At 35.9% G+C, this 22,937-nt stretch overlaps 1 protein-coding gene across 1 annotated transcript in view; it reads right to left on the bottom strand.

The window, feature by feature from the left end:
* Window positions 1-22,937, bottom strand: part of LOC137401503 (eukaryotic translation initiation factor 5B-like) — a 55,396-nt gene that overhangs the window by 24,366 nt on the left and 8,093 nt on the right. Inside the window, exons 3-9 of the mRNA XM_068087884.1 lie at window positions 17,305-17,424; window positions 14,106-14,292; window positions 10,307-10,376; window positions 9,840-10,037; window positions 5,093-5,142; window positions 3,929-4,072; window positions 1,395-1,502 (exon numbers count right to left, since the gene is read on the bottom strand). Coding sequence (XP_067943985.1) covers window positions 1,395-1,502; window positions 3,929-4,072; window positions 5,093-5,142; window positions 9,840-10,037; window positions 10,307-10,376; window positions 14,106-14,292; window positions 17,305-17,424 — 877 coding nt within the window. The remainder of the gene's footprint in view (window positions 1-1,394; window positions 1,503-3,928; window positions 4,073-5,092; window positions 5,143-9,839; window positions 10,038-10,306; window positions 10,377-14,105; window positions 14,293-17,304; window positions 17,425-22,937) is intronic.

The raw sequence follows: 22,937 nt of genomic DNA, 5'->3' as shown, positions 1-22,937 counted from the left end.
TGACTTGCAACAAAATTCACATTACAGTAATTTGGTATCAAAAGATTCACCATGTCTTACTCTGTTGTCTTGTAGGTGCCAAATATGTGGAAATGTGATTACAAGCTCTTAAAAGCTAAAAAACGAACAGTTAATCGCAGCCACACGAGACCGCCGTAGTTTGAATTCCCTTTCCAAAACGGCTCAAATAGGACGTAGTTGTAGGAGATGGCTTTTGTTTACATTTTCATGCAACATCATTCGTCGAAATATTTTCACAAATATACTTCACGCATTCAATAAAATCATGTCTATTGTTCTTACGCGTCTGTTTTATCATTATTGTAATACTGTCACTTTCAGCGCTGATATCCTATAACCTACCATAAAAATTTGTTTAAATTTTAAACCTTAGCTCGAAGGAGTACATATCATTGTCTGATAATCATGACAAGCCTGTTGGTCACTTGTGATAATCGAAAAGTGCTGCAGAAATTAATCACGAAGTATGGGTCACATGATCAGATTACGACTAGACGATTAGACCAAGCCGAAACAAAACTGTAAAGTAGCGAGTATCTACATGTATATTTGATACGGGGTCTTCGGTAAAACCCGAAGTGCTTGTCATAAACTAGTGCTACGATAGGTTTTATATTGAACTTTTTATTGGCCTTTCAATTCACATGAGAACATCACGTGACAAGACAATAAATAAATTTCATGACTACGGCAGAGAAATAAAGAGATTCCAATCTACAGCGGCTTTTCGTTTTTGAGCTTTTAAGAGCATGTAATCACATTTCCACATATTTTGCACCTACAACACAACAGAGTAAGACATGGTGAATCTTTTGATACCAAATAGCTGTAATGTGAATTTTGTTGCAAGTCAACCTTTAATGTAAGAAGCTTCTTTGAATCTAAACCATCTGTATAAGTTATTCGCAAATGTGAAATACAGCTGTCAGCCAATCAAATTGCTGGTTATTTGACGTTCATGATGATAAATTAGAACTGTACATCAAGAGTAAACATGACAGGAAGCTACAACACATATCATGAGAAAAGTGCTTTGACTCATTAACAATGATAAGTAGTGAGGGTTGCTCACTATTAGCCAGTTTAATAATGTGAGCAAACAGCTTCTCGTGACGTTATGCTATGACCCGGGTCATACGCAAAGCAGTTAGGCATTTGCTCTCATATAATGACTTATATTGGCAAGCTAGCAATTCGATTTCTGTGGTCTAGTGGGTAAGGCGTCAGACTGGCGAATGGCAGGGTCCATATCGATTCTTTTTTGGTATGGAACATTTATTCCAAGATTTTAAGATCTATAGCGGGACAATCAATCCTACAAACGACAAACTTTGAGAAATATTTATATAGACTGCAGAATTCAAATCTCCAACCTGCTTATTTTTTGGCTTTTTGTCCTTAGCGACCGGCTCAGCCTCAGCAGCTGCAGCCTTCTTCTTTTTATCTTTTTTCTTTTTCGACTTCTTCTTGTCATCTCCGTCCTTGAAAAGAGCAAATAGCTATCAATGTCTGAAACACCCTTTATTATAATAAACAAGGATTTCTGTCCTTCTAGCAAAGCTGTATTACATGGCAACAGCTCTCTTCGTGTATTTGCTTATTTCTAAATCAGCGCTAGTACCTATTGGTGGTTTTAATCATAAACCCACTGGCTCTCAAGCTAAACTGAGAACATATCACAAGGTGATACATGATAGTAAACCACAGAGTGATATATGAGAGTAAACCATAGAGTGATATATGAAAGTAAACCCTAGAGTGATATATGAGAGTAAACCATAGAGTGATATATGAGAGTAAACCATAGAGTGATATATGAGAGTGAACCATAGAGTGATATATGAGAGTAAACCATGGAGTGATATATGAGAGTAAACTATAGAGTGATATATGAGAGTGAACCATAGAGTGATATATGAGAGTGAATCATAGAATGAGATATGAGAGTATACTACAGTGCACCCTCGAGATACGATGTTAATCCGTTCCAAGGCGAAGTTCCAAGGTTCACATACGTTATCGTATGTCCGGGTATAGAAACCATTGTAATTATACAATGAAAGAAAGAAGGTAAAAATCGTCCAAAATTTTATAAAAATGCAGTACATATTGAAAATTAGTAACAAAATAGTATGTTAACTTTAGTAACTATAGTTACATCCAGTAGCCGAATTGTGTTAAGTGCACCTAGTGATCATAATCTGCAATACTGTAAAATTGTAATCTGTGTACCAAATGCAGATCGTACGGTAACAAGTTCTTACCTTCAAAAGGTACGCATAACATAAACGTTAAATTCACTTCAAATAAGTTTAGCTTGCCAAACTCATCCTTAAAACCAAGTTTTAGTATGTATTTTGAACTATTTTAATGAATTTCAACTTTTTATCACGAAATTTTATCCTTCATAAGTTTCTGTCTTCACTTCCATTATAAAATTTAGCGTATCAGGTTGAAACAATTTTCGACCAGAATTCAATAAGAAAGGCCAAGCGATGCAGTTATCGAAAGCGGCCTCTCACACACCTGACCATTTAATGGCTACCGATAAGAAAAATGAAATTTTATTTACTATACAGGACGTACATACCTTTGGAGTAACGTGACTTTAGCTGGTATATTGTAGCGAATAAAGCAGAGGAAAAAACGTATCAATGCTAATTATGTTGCTGTACACTTGAAGATTAATTTAATACGTAATGAAATGAAAATTTTAGCAAGCTAAAGAAGGTTGTCTAGTCCTGTCCAATTTTTCGTCTGGTTTAAAAGAAAAAAATGCTGGTGCAATGCAGAAAACTGTTAGCTAGCTAAAGCTTGTAGAAGGTGTTACGGTAGTTTTTCTCGTATGAAATATGCACAAGAATCAATGTAACCATACGTACAAAGTTTATACGTATTTATACACTAGAGGACAAGGCTTTAACAAGTTTCAGAAAGTAATGTGAATGCATTAACTATCTTGAGTAGCTAGTTATATGAGTTACATACAAATGATGAATTGTATTCACATAGGAGATAACAAGCCCACCTGCAAAGAATGGTTTAACAGGAAAATAAAACATAAAATCAAAAGGAAACACATAGAATGAATAAAAATGAAAAACATGCCATGCAAGAGATAAATAATATATATTATACATGCATTTTTTTAATGTACCAGTCCACATCAGTAAATTAAACACTTGAAATATTTCTGCGAATATGGGGTTTTCTGTATCTTCTACATCCTCGCCTTTACTAAATGGTTGCTCCTTTTGAATGCTGATCGCATGCATGACCTAGCTCCTTCAAATCTTCAGTCGGAAGCTCTTTTTTGTGCTTGCTTTAATAGAGTTCTTGTTTTAATAATAATTGCAAATGCTGATTGGTTGCGATCATATCCCTTGACAATGTTAATAACATGGGTGCTTTCTTCTTATTTACGACATCCAACTTTGTTGACATAGAAATACAATACAAGTGAATATTTGCTCTTGCTTGTGTATTTTACACGAAATTTTCCATGCGGAATGCTGACATGAGAGATGTCGATCATCGTGTCTCTTCTAAACATTCTGAAAATGTTTTCGGCAAACTATATTTCAGTGTTCTTTTTATTTCAACGTGCGCTATGAGCACACCGACCGCCAAATTTTAACTTGGGCGAAACTTTTCTCAAAATTGTATGGTGAAATAAAATTCGTATAGCGAGGTGAAGATATCACAATGTTTGACTTCGTAAGGTGAAAAAATCGTATATCAGGATAATTGTATCTCGAGGGTGCACTGTATAGTGATTGCAAGAGATAAAGGAAAGCACTAATCTTATGGAAAGCAGAAACACCCAATGTCAAGGCCATAGCATTTGGATTGCCTAATCCAAAAGTTTCAGGCAATACTATTACAGTACAATGTAAAAATCTCTCACCTCATCTTCTCCTGCTTCTAATTCGACTACTGGTTCCTTCGGGATTAACCCCGCCTCTTCCTGTTCCCGCCGTTGTTTCTGCAATTGCTTCTTTCTCTTTTTTTTGGCCGCTGCCGATTCTTCAACCTCTTCACCCTCATCTGGCTATAAGATTTATATTCCAAATCAACATTTCATGCTGTGTTGTGCTTAAAGATAAAACAAAAACAAACTTTTACTTTCAATCCAAGTTTAAACCAGCAATTTTTGGAATCTAACAAAGTTCCCTTTGATATATGTAGTTGCATAGCATGTGTATATCATAGCTGACTGGTTTAGTTGTACAGCATGAGTAGTGTGGAGTACGGTAGACAAAGTGAACAGGCCACTATAAGTGTTAGATCATTATATGTAGTTGTATATGTTGTAATGTGTAATGTTAGATGTATTATATGTATAGTTAGTTGTATTATATGTATTGTTAGATGTATTATGTGTATTTTTAGATGTATGTAAGCTATTGTTAGATGTATTATATGTATTGTTAGATGTATTGTTAGATGTATTATATGTATTATATGTATTATTAGATGTATTATATGTATTATTAGATGTATTATATGTATTGTTAGATGTATGTAAGGTATTGTTAGATGTATTATATGTATTATTAGATGTATTATATGTATTGTTAGATGTATTATATGTATTGTTAGATGTATATGTATTGTTAGATGTATTATATGTATTGTTAGATGTATTATATGTATTGTTACATGTATTATATGTATTATTAGATGTATTATATGTATTATTAGATGTATTGTTAGATGTATGTAAGGTATTGTTAGATGTATTATATGTATTGTTAGATGTATTATATGAATTATTAGATGTATTATATGTATTATTAGATGTATTGTTAGATGTATGTAAGGTATTGTTAGATGTATTATATGTATTGTTAGATGTATTATTAGATGTATTATATGTATTGTTAGATGTATGTAAGGTATTGTTAGATGTATTATATGTATTGTTAGATGTATGTAAGGTATTGTTAGATGTATGTAAGGTATTGTTAGATGTATGTAAGGTATTGTTAGATGTATGTAAGGTATTGAGATGTATACTGAGCCTGGAGGAATGCTTTAATGAACTGACAAACATCAATGTCAAACATACATGCTGGATGATTGCTGGCTTCTCTTCGGCATCTGTCTCTTTGTTTTCCGCTGTAAGTGAGGGAGAGAAGACTGTGTGATAGTTATATAATTTGATGAGTGTATAAGTAGTAACAAAATATAGCACATGGTAGCTGCACTCTATTGATTGTAGTCACTCTATTGATTGTAGTCGCACTCTAATGATGGTAGTCACTCTATTGATTGTAGCTCACTCTATTGATTGTAGCTTACTCTATTGATTGTAGTCACTCTATTGATTGTAGTCACTCTATTGATTGTAGTCACTCTATTGATTGTAGTCGCATTCTTGATTGTAGTCGCACTCTATTGACTGTAGTCGCACTCTAATGATGGTAGTCACTCTATTAATTGTAGCTCACTCTATTGATTGTAGCTCACTCTATTGATTGTAGTCACTCTATTGATGGTAGTCACTCTATTGATTGTAGTCACATGCTTTATGCAATGGATAGAAGCTATGAACAGTAAGTAAGTAACCACAGGTGTTAGACCGTACTCTCAGGATTAGGTAGCAGGTAGAGTAGGTAGGTAGGAGAGGTAGGTATTCAAACTTTTGTTCTTTATTGTCTCTAAGAAGAGAGTTATAATTTGTAACAACCATCTATATAGTATTTATAACTCTCTTCCTAGAGACAATAAAGAACAAAAGTTTGAATAAATTAATAGAGCCTAATTTTCGCTCAGTGTTACTTTTGATGAATATTGTATTAGGAGTTATGTTCTCAATATCGGGAGTTCTGAGAGTCTCCAGTAAGGATCAATGAATGGTCTGATTAATGTTGTAGTTCTTTATTAATCATAACACATCGTGCTGTCAAACACATTAGTAGAACATACACTGACAGAATATTTAGATTTATATGAATTCCATAACTTGATGAAAGCTAAGAAAATTTGTTTCAACTTACAAAAATTACTGGTCCTTTTAAAGTTGGTTGGTGCAATTTTAATGTAATTTAGAAAAACTGGCAGACCTTACAACTGGCAGCTTACAAATTCTTGATTATTTCAAACTCTGTATAATGTACGTTGTGAGTTTCTCTACTCAGACAATTTTTGTTCGTTTCACCCTCTCCACACGAAATATTTTTCGTCATACATTCACTATGTTTCCATGGTGCGCAGCACTGCGAAGCAGCCCTCTCCGAAGTCGAGGGGATTGTACGTTACCATGCTGTGCAGTGGTTTTCAGCAAATTAGCCAGAAAAGAGAAATTGTATAAATCGAGTCGCTGAATGGATACATGGAATCGATCATGCGTATCGAACGTCAGAAAAGGTATTTTTATGCTTTTGTCATCATTATACTTTTATTTACAATACACATTCACAATGTTTTACAAACCTTAACACAATTTTTACAAATAATATATTTTTAATAAATATTTATATAAGTAATAGATTATTGAAATGTTACTTTAGGGCTTGCCACCTATTTTTCGAAAAGTGTTGGTATCGATAACAAAGTCCAGGAAAGTAATCACTTCATCATCTTCGTAGGAGCAGACCATAATTAAATTTAGGTGAAAGAAGATCGGAAGAATAGAAAAAAACCAAGATTAGCAGGACAACCTTTGTACTAGTTAATGGCCCTCGAAGAATCCGTCTCCACGGCATGAGAGCTATGCGCAACCACTGCACAGTCGCTGTTTCCTTGCTGCGAATTTCTACTGGCTTCGCACTGATCAGTGCGCAGGGATTTCAGTGCGAAGACGCCGTTTCCATGATTCGGAGATAGCGCAACTCCGAAGCACTGCGCATCATGGAAACATAGTGAATGTCAACAAAAATTTCTCTCGAAATTTAAATGTGGCAGTAAGTGTGCTGAATACATCGGAATATTCGCCAAAGTCCCTCCCATAATGGATGAAAGTGATACGATGCTTGATTTCGCTCAGCGTTATTTGTCATTAGCTATTTGTAAAAAAAAAATAAAGTTTACAAATAACGTTTTTTATTTTTACAAAATTATAATATTGTAAAAATAAGAAACGGATAGGCACTAAAGTTTTGGCTGATGAAAAATTTGAAGTTGAGTAAAATAGTTAAAAATACATAATAAAACATAGTTTTAAGTATGTGTTTAGTAAGCTAAATTCATTTAAGTTAAATTCAACATTTATGTTATACATCTGCCTTGAAGGTGAGTACTTCCCACAGTACATACTGCACATAACACATTGTAAGGTTACATGTTATTGCAGATCATAACCACTAAATACACTAAAATTACTAGAGGTAACTATAGTTACTAAGGTTACCATATTATTTTGTTACTAAATTTTAATATGTATGTATGTAATGTATGTAAGATTTTGATGATTTGCGGTTGTATGCATTAGATAATTATGATGGGTTTCTAAACCCCTCTATACAAAATTTCGCCTCACAATTCCACCACTGGAATGAATTACCGTACAGGATGAATTTATTAGCGGAGTTATATTTCGCGAAAATTGCCATTTCATGCATATTCGCGGATTAATTTATTCGCGGCTGAAAACTGTCACTCTCTATGAAGAGTTAACTCTATTGCGTCTTACAATAGAGTTAATCATACGCATGCGCGCATTGCGTGCGCTCGTACCCCGAAACGCGATGTACACCACAGCTTCCAATTACGAGTCGATCATGCCAAGCTTTAATTTTTTTGCTGCGTTCAGAGGTTTTCACGAATATTCATAGATTTGGATGAACCAACAATTTGTGGTAAGTAATGAGCTTTTTCAAAACCATTTACTAAATTAGTTGAATTTTACTTTGGTTCTTCGGTAAGACACAATATTTATTTTTTCCATCCCTACCGCTTCGTTATTTGTTTTAGTGTGAGAGAGATTTTTCATCGTACACGGAGGCACCATGACTACAAGGGTGGTAGATGTCATTCTTAAAAGATCCCCAATCATTCAGGGAGGTCTTAAAATTAGGTAGAAGTGACTGCAGCTGCTAACGAGAAGAATATATCTGTTTTAAAAAAGGAACAAAAACGACTTTATGAGCACAAATTTTTGGCCAACCGGCGAAACTTTGCAACAGTAAGCCACGAGGAGAGTTCTGATGCTAACTTCCTTACCAGTCATGCAGTAGAGAGAGAATCGCCTTCAACATCTACCCAAGACAGTGACAGCGATATAGAGCTGCTATTACCAAGATAACTAGTCAGAGAGCACCATTACACACTAGTATTCACTTATCAAGAGTACCAGTTTAATTTTATTGCTAGACAACTGCCATATGGACTAAACTGTTTATATTTACTCCATTCATCGTTTGTAAAATTTTATTTGTATTTGAAATATTTTACTTGTACACTCAAGTTTGTAATAAATTATAATATACCTATACAAATAAAATATATAATATAATCATGTTTGCTGCAGCGATATCAAGTTGTTGTCGTTGAAGGGGTCTAGGTTGACTGGTTGCTTCTCTGCCAATATTCCTGCCTTGATGAATATTACTACTTGTCTCTAGTTTTCGTAATCGGAGTAGGTTGTTTCATTCTCAATCTGCAGTCAACACAAAAAAGAAAAGATATTAACAAGTGTTAAGGAAGTACAGAAAAACAATAGCCGAAGTATTTAATGAAAGCGATCAGTTTTTAAACAAAAGAATTAACTAATGCAGTTAATTATGGAAAAACGTATCTGCACTGCAAATAGAATACATACCATAATGTCCAGATCAGAATCATGATCGTCCTCAACTTCGGTATTAGAGATTGATGGAGTTGATTTCAATGTAAAAAGACTAGGAGAGATTTTTTGCGATGACGTAGCCATGCCGAATAACTTGTGAAAACCTTGAATATTTTTGTAAAGTTTGATGCAATGGCAATAAAACTCGAAGCCCGGCGATGATTTTAAAGAAGTTTTGGAACTCGGCTACGTTTAGTACTTCTGCCTAGGGGCTATTTTCGCGATGACGCCATTCTGCATATCTTGTGACAACCTTGAATAATTTTGTAAATAAATGTGATGCATTGGCAATGGTGTTAGCTCAAAGCCCAGGCAATGATTTTAAAAATGTTTTGGAACTCAACTATGTTTAGTATTTATATTAAAAACTAGCCTAACGACTAGTTTTTAATTTGATGCAGTAGTTATTCTCCCTTGTGATTAAAAATAGAACTAATTATTCACGGAATTTAATAATTCACGGAATTGACTGTTAGCGAAATAACGAATTTTTATACCCAACGAATATTTTAATCCTGTAAGGGTAAAATTATGTGGCAAGGGTTCACTGTAGCTGTAATGCTTCTGATCATCGCAAAGAACGAACAGTTAAAATTGTACTTTTGAAAAGCGAAACTAAGGCCAGCGTGAGATGCAAACATGTTTTCCATTGGCTCAAAGCAAATAGACGATTGTTTCCTTTCGATTAAGCAGAGACATGATAGGCTAATTATACAACTTCTCATCAATCAGAAACTTTCTGTACTAAACTTGCAAAAGCCACTCTACTTCTGCAACCTTTGGCTCTGATAGATAAGCATAGCATGTTATGATTTGAATGGCCGACTTGTACGGGAGTTCTTATAAATTCCCTGATTTTAGGGCTGTTTTATAGGGACGGCTTATATGCAAGGATATACAGTAATTCCAAGTGCAAGTACAAGCCGCTGAGCCAATAAAAAACCATTGAAATGCTAAAAATAAGAAAATGTTTTTGGACTACTATCCATGTCTATGGTCATCAAGGTAGACAGACTAGCAACCTTACATTTGGCTCCATCCAGCTCTGCCAATATGGCATCCAAATCCTTTCCCTCCTCCACCTGCTGTTTAGCCTTCTTTTTCTTTTTCTTCTTGTCTTTCTTGGAAGGCTTTGACTCATCCCCGCTGTCTGCTGGAAGAGCAGCTATCCTCGTGCTCAGATCATCCTCTCCATCATCAGCTACCCGAATGTGGTTCTTTTTAACTGACAAGACCAAAACATAGAGTCATTCTATACTCCTAAGAGTCACTGCATAGAGGCATCTCATACAACTGCCAGATATGTTAAATACGTAGCGACTTGGTGTAGACCAACCTTATACAAACGCTGAACATGTTTATTTTAGAAGACTATATAAAAGAGAGAATTTGCTTATAGCAGCATCCAAATGTATTCATTACTTCAGAAGCTATCCATGAAGAATACAGCAACCTATCTGTGTTTGCTAGACAGAACGACGACTATCAACTTACCAGATGTGGTCTCTAATTCTTTCTCGTCATCAGCTTGTTCCGCGTGACCATTCTCCAATTCATAAGACGGCTGCAAAGATATAATGAGCGTTACATTACCTAGTAGGAAAAGCAAAAATAGAAAACGGAAGGAACAACCCAAAGATGGCAAACTTGAAGAAATTTATTTTTGTCATATTGTCTTGCTAAACAAAAGTGTTAAGTAATATCTTTTTTGTCATAAATGTGTCTGTCGTTAAGGTATAAATCAGGACCAATTTAGTACGAACTAAACTTTAGTGATTAGAATAAAGAGCAACACTCCTTATGTCTGCTTTTAATGAAGCAATTTGAATAGTTTTTAACAAATTAGTTGTTAGACGCGCTAAAACCTCTAGTATCGATGAGACTATGGGATTCAACTGAGCATGGTGATCAATAATGGTGGAAATATTCATTACATCGGTTAAAATACGCACAACGACGTTGCATCACACGTAACGATTAGCGATTGGCTTCACTAGGTGTCGGTGTCACACAAGGTCATAAAAATGACTTATAAACAGAGGCAGGTAATGTAGTGTGTAGGTAGTAGGTAAGGTGATGTTTATAAGCTGTTTTTTATGACTCATGCAACGCAGGGCATAATGAAAGTGTCGATATAAAGGTAAGACATCAAGCTTCAATTTACGGCAATTTTGGTCTTTATAGTCCAACCAGTCCAGAGATATAGCAGCTTGCATTAGATCCTTTCTTGGAATGCTCAGATTCAAGCGGAAGTGTGACTATGATGTCTATAGTTGCACTTCGACAAAGATACTGACAACTATGATGTCTATAGTTGTACTTGGACAGACAGACTGACAACTATGATGTCTATAGTTGTACTTCGACAAAGAGACTGACAACTATGATGTCTATAGTTGTACTTCGACAAAGAGACTGACAACTATGATGTCTATAGTTGTACCATAGAGTTATCTCCCCCTAGAGTGATAACTGTGCCATCAACAACACGAGCGTTTCCGGTGCCAACAAGGAGCGTTTAGGCCACGCCCCTTTTTTGTGCTAGTCACTCGCAGTGATTGACAGAACGATAACATCAGCCATGAGAATGATCATGAATTTCCACAGTTAAGATAGTAATTATTGCTCTTATTAAAGAAATGATGATTATAGTTTATTACTCTAATATATGCTTATTATTTAAAGCAATTCAATAGCTATATGCATTGCAAAGGCACTGAATAGATAGTGTTAAGTAAGTGAGTTAATGCAATCAGTTACTCCAATGATATACAGCCCCCACACATGGGGGGCTGTATATCATTGGTTACTCATAGGTAAGATAGATAATCATACTGGGGTTGTATTACATTGGTGTGATGGGAAGCTAATCGACTGCCATCAACTGAAAGTATTGACACTGTATGGTGATAGAGTGATTCATTGACACCACAGTTCACAAACAGCCCTTGCATGTAATATTAGATTTCAATACATATCAATCAAATACATAGACTAGCTTAAAGCAAAGATGTCCACTAGTTAGTGGACATCTTTGCTTGATGTAAGCAAGCAAAAAGTTTGAAAGTTAGAGTGGCAAATGTTGCTATATGTTAGATAAAAATAAATTATACCTAATTATACTAAATTGTAATTATTTAAAAATAAAAAAGACTTTTTTATTACTTTATTTATTACATAATTTTTTATTGTAATCATAGCTAAACAGATTATATTTAGCCATCACTTGCTAATTATTTCACATTTACATTTAAACACATTTGCAGTTTCATTTTTCTTCCTAATTCATGTCAACAAAAAACTTCTTTCATGATATGAAATTTAAAAGTTGTAGTTGTTTGAAAAAGCTTGAAAACATTTACAGTTGTTCTTATTTCCTCTCTTCTCTTCATTTATGTCAATTACACAAAACACTTCTCATAATATGTAGTTTGAAAGTTAAAGTGGCAAATGTTGTTATATGTTAAATAAAAATAAATTATAACGTACTTAATTATACTAAATTATAATTATATAAAAATAAAATAGACTCTTTTATTACCTTATATATTAAATAATTTTTCATTGTAAGCATAGCTAAACAGATTATATCTAGCCATTACTTGCTAATTATTTTACATTTAAACACATTTACAGTTTTTTTTTCCTAATTTATTTCAACAAAACACTTCTTTCATGATATGAAATTTAAAAGTTGTAGTTGTTTGAAAAAGCTTGAAAACCTTTACAGTTGTTTTCTTTTTCCTCTTAATTCATTTGGACTGCTTAGAAATATTTTCTCATGATATGAAATTTAAAAGTTAGAATGGTAAATGTTATATAAAAATAAATTTTCTGTCCAGACTTTTTTATTACTCGGGCAACTCAGGTAGTACAGCTCATAGTTGATGGCAGTCGATTAGCTTCCCAACACACCAATGCAATACAACCTCAGTATGACTATCTATCTTATCTATGAGTAACTGATTGCATTAACTCACTTACTTAACACTATCTATTCAGTGCCTTTGCAAGTCAAGTAGATATCAGGGATTACGTGTATGTCACAATTTCCATTTCCATAATTCATTTCCATATCAATCCATAAAATTTCCATAATTTATTTCCATATTAATTTCATTTCCATAACATTTCCCTATTTCATTTCCATAGTATTGCCATTTTCATAACATTTCCATAACTCATTTTCATATTATTTCCATTTCCATAAAATTTCCATAATTCATTTCCATATAATTCCATTTCCATAACATTTCTATAATTCATTTCCATATTATTTCCATTTCCATAACATTTCCCTACTTCATTTCTATATTATTTCCATTTCCATATTACTTCCATTTCAATAACATTTCCATATTATTTCCATTTCAATAACATTTCCATAATTCTAAAATAAAATTTCCATATTTCTAAAATAAAATTTCCATATCCATCTCCCTATATTATATATATTTAATATTTATAATATATATTAGAATAGAAATAGAAATATTTATGTTTATGAAAACAATGATATACAGGGGGGCTGTATATCATTGGCTGTATATCATTGCTGTATGGGGCTGGGGGGGATCGCATATCATTGATGGAAATGGATAGGAAAAGGTAAACATTTCCATAATATGTTTAGCGATCCCTGGTAGGTATTGAATTGCTTCAAATAATAAGCATATATCAGAGTAATAAACTATAATCATCATTTCTTTAATATGAGCATTAATTACTATCTTAACTGTGCAAATTAATGATCATTCTCATGGCTGATGTTATTGTTCTGTCAATCACTACGAGTGACTAGCACAAAAAATGGGCGTGGCCTAAACGCTCCTTGATGGCACCGGAAACGCTAGGGTAGTTATCACTCTAGGGGGAGATAACTCTATGAGTTGTACTTCGACAAAGAGACTGACAGAAATAGTGACGCATAAACCGGCAACTTGAAGCAATAGCCGTTATAGAGAACACGAGAGACGGGCAGCCGCGCAGACAGTGACCTCATTTTTGTGTGTATTTTTCTTTTGAGCATTTTAACGGCGATCAAGTTTTGCGGATCATCTTGAAACATCCCGGCAGTCAGAGATCCCCTCAAACAATAAAAACAATTTCAAATAGTAGAAAAATACCGAGATATTCTCTAATAAAATTTACTAAAATTTTGTGTAAGTTCATTTTCAACTTTAGTAGAGTCTCGATTTAACATTTCTATAATGAGTCAAAGGTTACTCAATTATTCCTACCATGAAACAGCCATGGATAAGAACTCGGAAGCGAGGAATGAATAAATACTCACTGAGTCTAGATCACTGTCTTTACCCTCATCACTCTCTGAATTAAGCATGGCAAAGGCGCTCATGGCAGTAGGTTTAGATTTGGCCTTTGGCGTCTTCTTTTTGGGATGAAAAGGTTCCTCAGACAAAGCCAAGTTCTTGACCATGTTCTCTATATCATTATCATCATCATCATCATCAATGTCATCTCTAAATAATAAAGACAAGATGATTAAAGGAAGAAGAATAGCAAAAGTGAACAACAGTTTAAATAGGAGTGTTATTACCATCACACGAGTTATTACTAGGAGTGTGGTCAGGATCATAGAGTTATTTCCCCCTAGAGTGATAACAACGCGAGCGTTTCCGGTGCCAACAAGGAGCGTTTAGGCCACGCCCCTTTTTTGTGCTAGTCAGTCGTAGTGATTGACTAGATCAATAACATCAGCCACGAGAATGGTTAAACAAGGATCATGAATTTCTAGTTAAGATAGTAATTAATGCTCATATTAAAAAAATAATGATTAGAGTTTATTAGTCTAATACATGCTTATTATTTAAAACCAATCAATACCTACCAGGGATCGCTGAACATATTATGGAAATGTTTACTTTTCCATATCCATTACCATAAACATAAATATTTCCATAATTTCAGGGAAATGGATATGAAAATTTTATTTTAGAAATATGGAAATGGTATGGAAATAATATGAAAATGAATTATGGAAATGCTATGGAAATGGAATATGAATTATGGAAATGTTATGAAAATGGAAATAATATGGAGATTAATTATGAAAATGCAAATAATATGGAAATGAATTATGGAAATGGAAATAATATGAAAATGAATTATGGAAATGTTATGGAAATGGAAATAATATGGAGATTAATTATGAAAATGCAAATAATATGGAAATGAATTATGGAAATGGAAATTGTGACATACACGTAATCCCTGTATAGGTATTACCTACATGACTTACAAAGGCACTGAATGGATAGTGTTAAGTAAGTGAGTTAATGCAATCAGTTACTCATCGATAAGATAGATAGTCATACTGGGGTTGTATTACATTAGTGTGATGGGAAGCTAATCGACTGCCATCAACTATGAGCTGTACTACCCGAGTTGCCCGAGTAATAAAAAAGTCTTTGGACAGAAAATTTATTTCTGTATAACATTTACCTTTCTAACTTTCAAACTACATATCATGAGAAGTGTTTTGTGTAATTGAAATAAATGAAGAGAAGAAAAAAAATAAAAACAACTGTAAATGTTTTCACGCTTTTTCAAACAACTACAACTTTTAAACTTCATATCATAAAAGAAGTGTTTTGTTGAAATAAATTAGGAAGAAAAATAAAACTGTAAATGTGTTTAAATGTAAAATAATTAGCAAGTAATGGCTAAATGTAATCTGTTAAGCTATGATTACAATGAAAAATTATTTAATAAATAAAATAATAAAAAGTCTATTTTATTTTTAAATACTTATAATTTAGTATAATTAGGTATAATTTATTTTTATTTAACATATAACAACATTTGCCACTCTAACTTTCAAACTTTTTGCTTGCTTACATCAAGCAAAGATGTCCACTAACTAGTGGACATCTTTGCTTCAAGCTAGTCTATGTATTTGATTGATATGTATTGAAATCTAATATTACATGCAAGGGCTGTTTGTGGACTGTGGTGTCAATGAATAACTCTATCACCATACAATGTCAACACTTTCAGTTGATGGCAGTCGATTAGCTTCCCATTACACCAATGTAATACAACCCCAGTATGACTATCTATCTTATCTATGAGTAACTGATTACATTAACTCACTTAACATTATCTATTCAGTGCCTTTGCAAGTCAAGTAGGTATTGAATTGCTTTAAATAATAAGCATATATTTGAGTAAGAAACTATAATCATCTTTTCTTTAATATGGTCAATAATTACTATCTTAACTGTGCAAATTCATGATCTTCTCATGGCTGACGTTATTGTTCTGTCAATCACTACGAGTGACTAGCACAAAAAAGGAGCGCGGCCTAAACTCTCCTTGTTGGCACCGGAAATGCTCGTATTGTTGAATGCGCAGTTATCACACTAGGGGGAGATAACTCTACGGCCAGAATATACCATCCCATGTTATTACCAGGAGTGTAGCCAGAGTATACCATCACATGAGTTATTACCAGGAATGTAGCCAGGGTATACCACCCCATGTTATTACCAGGAGTGTAGCCAGGGTATACCATCGCGTGTTATTACCAGGAGTGTAGCCAGGGCGTTCCATCCCATGTTATTACCAGGGGTGTACCCAGAGTATGCCATCGTGTGTTATTACCAGGAGTGTAGTCAGAGTATACAATCGCGTGTTATTACCAGGAGTGTAGCCAGAGTATACCATCCCGTGTTATTACCAGGAATGTAGCCAGGGTATTCCATCCCATGTTATGACTAGGAGTGTAGCCAGAGTATACCATCGCGTGTTATTACCAGGAGTGTAGCCAGGGTATACCATCGCGTGTTATTACCAGGAGTGTAGCCAGGGTATTCCATCTCATGTTATTTCCAGGAGTGTAGCCAGAGTATACCATCGCGTGTTATTACTAGGAGTGTAGCCAGGGTATACTATCCCGTGTTATTACATGGAATGGCTTAGTTTATAATCAAACAACAATCAGTCATTCTGCTTTTCAACAATAACAAAGCTTTGTTTATCTTTTAAGTTCAGCCACTCTCAAGCACCTGCATGATGACATCATATAAAACAACATCCTATTTGGTTTGTTTATTAGTTACTAGCCTAACGTTGCACAATCATTAGCATATAAAACGCTGAATCCTCCAATCAATGTGCACTTTTTTGTAATCAAGCATAAATAGAGGCTGAATGAGTTTATATCGTTTATAACACATGATGCTCTAGAAGTCTCTCCGTTTGAATACTATATAAATTATAAAGAGAGCTAACTGCCACCCAGTTCAGTATTTCAGTGTTTGAATAACAAATAGTAAACAATAAAGGTGATATAAGCCAATATAGACATTTGAAGTTTTTATGAGTCTGTACAGGAAGAAATAAGTCAAGGAAGTAGGGAAAGCTACAATACCAATTTGTGACCTCCAAGATGTCCGCCATATGCAGCAGGGTCTCCAAATCGAGTAGACACTGGGGGAACACAGATAGCGTTTACACAAAAAGCTACCCACCTTTTTTTCCCCTTCTTCTTCTTTGCTTTCTTTTGTTTTGAAGGAGCAGCAGGAAGTGCTGTAACTGGATCATCTTCATCAGATTGTTTTTTGAAGTCTTCAATGTCACAATCCGACTCCCTGAAAGAACAGCAGGCATATTTTTAGTTTGTTGCAAATGTGACATGTCAGGAACATAGGCAAACATTTGTCAAAAGATATATGTATGCTAAAATTAGTGCCGTCTTTAATACACCAGAGCAGGGTTGGAAGGTTTTTCCCAAGACGGTAAATACCACTGGGAAAAATTTGGTTTTTACCGTCTGCCCTAAATACCCATAGATGATCGGGGAAATATCAAAGGATGAAATAGAGCAATAAATTCATGCTAGTATGCTTCTTCCTCTAACTAAACTATTTCTACTGAAACTAAGAGCTCTGAAAGCATTTAAGCAAGCCAGAAAATTATAATTTTTTATTATAGAATATTTATTTGCAATAATGAAGTTTACAAAATGAGCTTAAATATATTATATTGGTACAAACTACATGTACTTCGGATGGCCACACCAGGTCAGTTAACAATATATATACGTGTAATTATTATCATTCTGTTTCAAATTTCACTCTTCTGAAAAATATTTATTGCAAGTCACAAGTTTTGCAGTTTCCTTTATTCCCAGCCGGTTCCTTAGTTTTGGCTCCATCAATGTAAAGTTGCAAAAAGTTCTCTCAACTGCTGTGGATGATGCTGGCAGAGATAATGTACATAATTTCTGAACAACTTGAGAAGTTTGCATACAGCATCGTTCGCGCTGGGCTCTGATCTCATACACCTGAGTTATACACCCCCTAGATTTATCTCCTTCATACTTTCTGAGAAGAAGCCTGAGGCAAACACTGTCTCTCCAGCAAAATACTTGTAAAGGGTAGCGTAAGATCAACATCTTAGACAGACCTTTTTGCTCCTCGTCAAGCTCATGACCTCTGTATTTGGGTGGATACGGTTGCCAGCAAATTGGGATGTCAGATTATCAGAGCTTTCTTCATCGTAGATGAAGATTCACCGTCGATGAAAAAAGCACTGTAGAATTCTCTCTAAGCTCCAACGACGGCTAGCAGCAGTCCGGTATAGTGCAGCTGTCAGATTGACATTGGTTTAGTACACTGGCCACTGGTTCAAAATACCTGATCATATTTTTAGCTTCCTGAACCACACCCATGTTTTTGATGATATTTTTTATTCACTGTTCTATGCCATGTTGACCATCTGTAGATATGGAGACCCTATGTGGTAGATTTCGAATGAAGGACTGCAAACAGCTGGTCATTCTCCTGCAGTAGGTGGTAGCCACGAGTTTTCTTTTACTAAAATTCTGTTTAACCGATATTTGAATTGAGTAATATTTTAGTAAAATACAAGCTAATTATAGCGACAAATCCATTCCTTATTATCCAGGTTGAGAGGATGAGTTAAACTACCAAGTACAGTATGAGTGTAAGCCTTTTGGCTATTCTAAGTTGTGAAAGTTGTTACTTAGTGTGATAGACCTGACAAAAGGTCATCAACTGGTTCTTTGTTTACAATTCAATTTCTTGAAAGGTTGATAAATAACGCTAATCTTCTGTTAATTGTAACTGTTTCTATAAAAATCCAATTTACCACTTTTTACTATTTATCGGGGATTTACCGGTAAATGCCAGTTTTTCCCAACAGTTCGGGATAAATTCCATAGTTCGCGGGAAAAATCCAACTCTGCAACAAAGGCACTAGTTAATAAACTGTTTAAAACTTTATTTTCCAAACTTGCAACTTTTCTGTTGTAGGCTACATACCGTTGACAAAAAACAGTAGGCCTACTCTAGACTTACATTAGTTAGATTTGTTTAATAAATATTTTTGTTTATAAGTCAATTGAAAAGCACATAAAACCTGTTACAATAGTTACAATATCGAGTTTTGTCAGCATTTTGGTTAAAAAACATGTGGTGTAAAAGACGGCGATTTTAAAAGCAAATATAAGAGTATGGTAGGAAAAAATGATGAACCAAAGCATAACTGGGATTTTTTCAATTATTTATTCACCAAATCAGTTTTAGGTAAATTTCATACTTTTAAGAAATAGGTTAATTAGCAATTAACAGAAACTGGTTATGCGAGAAAAGGCCTATGAAGGGTCAGCTTATGATAGGACTATCAAAACGCAGTGCATTGTTAAATACTGCCCTTATTTTACACTATTGTAAACTACCTAATACTGTTGTGGAAGTCAGCGCTGACTAGCCACTAGCAAGTGGGTTCTGCGTACAAGTTGTCTTATACCGAATGAGTAATAGCTCTCATGCACAACTGTAATTGTTGCAAATGAAGGGTCTGGTGAATAATGGCTTTTATTCACACAAGCTCTATAAACATGAAAAGGTGTAACAATTACAACGTTCACTACAATCAAGCGTAATGCTGAAATGAGTTAAAGAATAAATACTCAAAACAGTTACACTTGTAAATGTAAGAATGTTAAGCAATATATATGTTACCAAAGATATACAAAGCTGCACAAAGGTAAGTTAATGTTACCGCACTGTTCTTAATGCAGATTATGAACGTAACTCTCAGTCTTTATTTCAGTCGTTTGTACGCTGTATCGCTAGCTCTGTGCTCTTTGTTTTCCCGTCTTAACACTGAAGCACCTTTGCTTATATAGCAAGGGCTGAGTGTTAATCAACGGGCTTTCCACGGAAGCTGGCTTTTAAATTATAGGGCTAATCTGAGAATAGCTGAATGCTTATGGCAATTAAAGCAGCTAAGCTTAGTAAATCCATCACATTCTCCACCCCTAGATGCAGTGCCGGTATTTTAATATTGGCTCACAAGCGTCGATAAAGGATGGATTAGGGATCCAGCTCCAATGTTGACAACCCTGTTGTAACCTTAGGTTACAATGCTTAGTTGTCCTAATAATACAGCTGGTTCAAGTGAGTTGAATGTTTTGAGTGATGGTTGATGCTATAGCAAGGCTCGAGACCGTAGATAAAGGCATCCGAGACTCCCCAAGTGAGTTTCCAAACTTGGTGTCATCGGACATACCAATATCTTCTTTTAAGGCCTCGAAGCTCAATATAACACATGATCCTTCAACCAGGGAGGTTTTCTCAAGGCTCGCCTTGGCCGTTCAGGAAGCGGAACTTGTTCTTCCCAGGACATGTTGAGATCATCAAAATGCTGATCGAGTGCAGCATCTGGTGATGCTGGATTCTCTTCATGCCCGATATGCTCTTCTATATCACTGAGAGAATCATTCCTTGACTGGTCAACATCCGAGCTAGTCCTTGGGCTTCTCAGTTGTCCAGCTGGATCAGATGCCGGCGTGAATAGCTTGAGACGACATTCATTGATTGTTCCTTGACCAGCAACCTTATAAGTGCCGTTGTCAAAGACCTTCTTTACAACGAATGGCCCATTAAACTTTGGTAGTAATTTTGGGTGAATCCCTTTACGTCTCCGTTTGTTTTGCACTAACACCAGATCTCCTTCTTTGAAGATTGCATCCTCCTGTTCAGGTAATCTAGGAGGTAGCATTTGTTGAGTGCGAATCAACTGGTAAGCAGTATCTAACCGGTCTTGCATATGGGAGGTGTATTCACTTCGTGTAGTCTCATCGACATCATGTGTCCCACCTATTAGCTGGTCAGGTAGCCTACATTCCCGTCCTAGCATCAAATAGTTTGCAGTTTCTTCTGTTGCTGCATGTGGGGTTGCCCTAAAGGCCCTCATGATCTGTGGTAGCACAATGTCCCAGTTTTCTTGCGCTTCCATCTGACTAAGTAGAAGACAGCGAAGGGAATCACCCAAGGTTCTATTTCCACGTTCCACCACCCCGTTAGATTGGGGATGATAGGCAGTTGTCCGAGTTTTAGTGATTCTCCACATGGCGCAAAGTTCTGCCATAAGGTCACCTTCGAACTGTGTTCCTCGGTCACTATGGAGCTCTTCGGGTAATCCAAAGTAGCAAAAGATGCGGCTATCTAAAGCTTCAGCAATTATAGGAGCTGTAGCATCAGGTAGAGGTACAGCATCCTGCCAACGGGTGAAATGATCTGTCAACACTAAAATCCATCGGTTTCCTCGAGGGGTCAAAGGCAGCGGTCCAACTAAGTCAATCGCAACCTTTTGCCAAGGACGGCCAACCCAGAGAGGTCTATGACTTGAAGAATGATGCAAACCTCCAGACTTCGCTCGCTGGCATATTTCGCAGCTGTTCACTATACGTCGAACATCAGACGTCATTCCAGGCCAGTACCATGTTAGTCTAAGTCTCCGGAGGGTCCTCATTATCCCGGCATGAGAAAGGGTATGTGCGTTCCACACCACCTGCTTCCGCGTGTTCATAGGACAAAGTATCACCTCCTGAGATCTTTTCCCAACAAGTATACGAGTTACCAGCACTTGATCCTCTCTTATTCACATTAAAGAGAGCATGGTGCTAAGCTTTCGTAATTCTGTACTGCCAAGGTTGACTATAGCTGGATCCAGAGATTGTTGATTCTTGACAGCATTGTAGATAGTCGCAATATCACTTGGGAGCAACTGAGCCTGACACAGTTCATCAGAGCTGGGTGTATCCGACTGTGGTGTTGGGGAAGGTTGGTTGCGACCCCCTTGTTGATTAGAAGAATAATCTAAAGTTGTCTGCTCCTCATCATTCTGGCAGTCATCACTAGTGCTGGAATCTTCTACCATGCAACAACCATCACCGTTAGTTACGATTAAGCTGGCAGTTTGTGAGGACTCTGGTCCACTCCTAGCTGATGCTTTACAGTCTGTACCAACCACTTCATGAATGTGGTTTTCATCCAAAAAGTCATCGGCACACTCTTGTGCCATCAACTTCTCTCCAGCAATCCTAGTACACACAGGGTTTTCATTTTGTGCCCGCTTTGATAGTTCATGTCGAATTTGGCCCATGCTTGGTCCTCCACATTGTTTCGTGACTCTGTCGCATTTGGTGCAGTCGTGGCATGGCCTCCTTGATAACCCATCAGCGTTCCCATGTTTGCTCCCTGGTCGATGCTCTATGGCAAAGGTGAATTCGCTCAAGATCTCTAACCATCTTGCAACTTGGGCAGAAGGCGTAGTCCTCCTGTATAACCATAAAAGTGAAGCATGATCAGTACGAATTTTGAACTCTTTACCATACAAATATGGACGAAAATGAGCAACAGCTTTAACAACAGCTAACAGTTTTCTTCTAGTCACACAATAGTTTTGCTGAGCACGTGACAAAGCACGACTATAATAGGATATTACCCGTTCCTGGCCATCTTGGATTTGAGACAAAACTGCACCAACCCTATTAAGAGAAGCATCTGTGTCCAGGATATAGTCAAGGGCCGGGTTTGGATAACCCAGAACTGGGGCCGTCAGTAGCGACTGCTTCAGTATGTTAAAAGCTGCATGGCACTCCTCAGTCCATTCGAACTTGGCTGTTTTACTGGTTAGCTTTGTCAGTGGTCGGGCTTTGTTGGCAAAGTCCTGGACATACTGACGATAGTAACCAACAGACCCAAGAAAAGATTGTAGCTCGGTCACATTCTTCGGAGATGGCCAAGTAGCAACAGCAGATATTTTCTTTGGATCAGTTGCTACACCATTA

The sequence above is a fragment of the Watersipora subatra genome, chromosome 8, assembly GCF_963576615.1.
Source record: "Watersipora subatra chromosome 8, tzWatSuba1.1, whole genome shotgun sequence".
In the NCBI taxonomy this organism is placed as follows: domain Eukaryota; kingdom Metazoa; phylum Bryozoa; class Gymnolaemata; order Cheilostomatida; family Watersiporidae; genus Watersipora; species Watersipora subatra.
The sequence above is the reverse complement of the archived record's forward strand: the minus strand, read 5'-3'. Positions and strand labels throughout refer to the sequence as shown.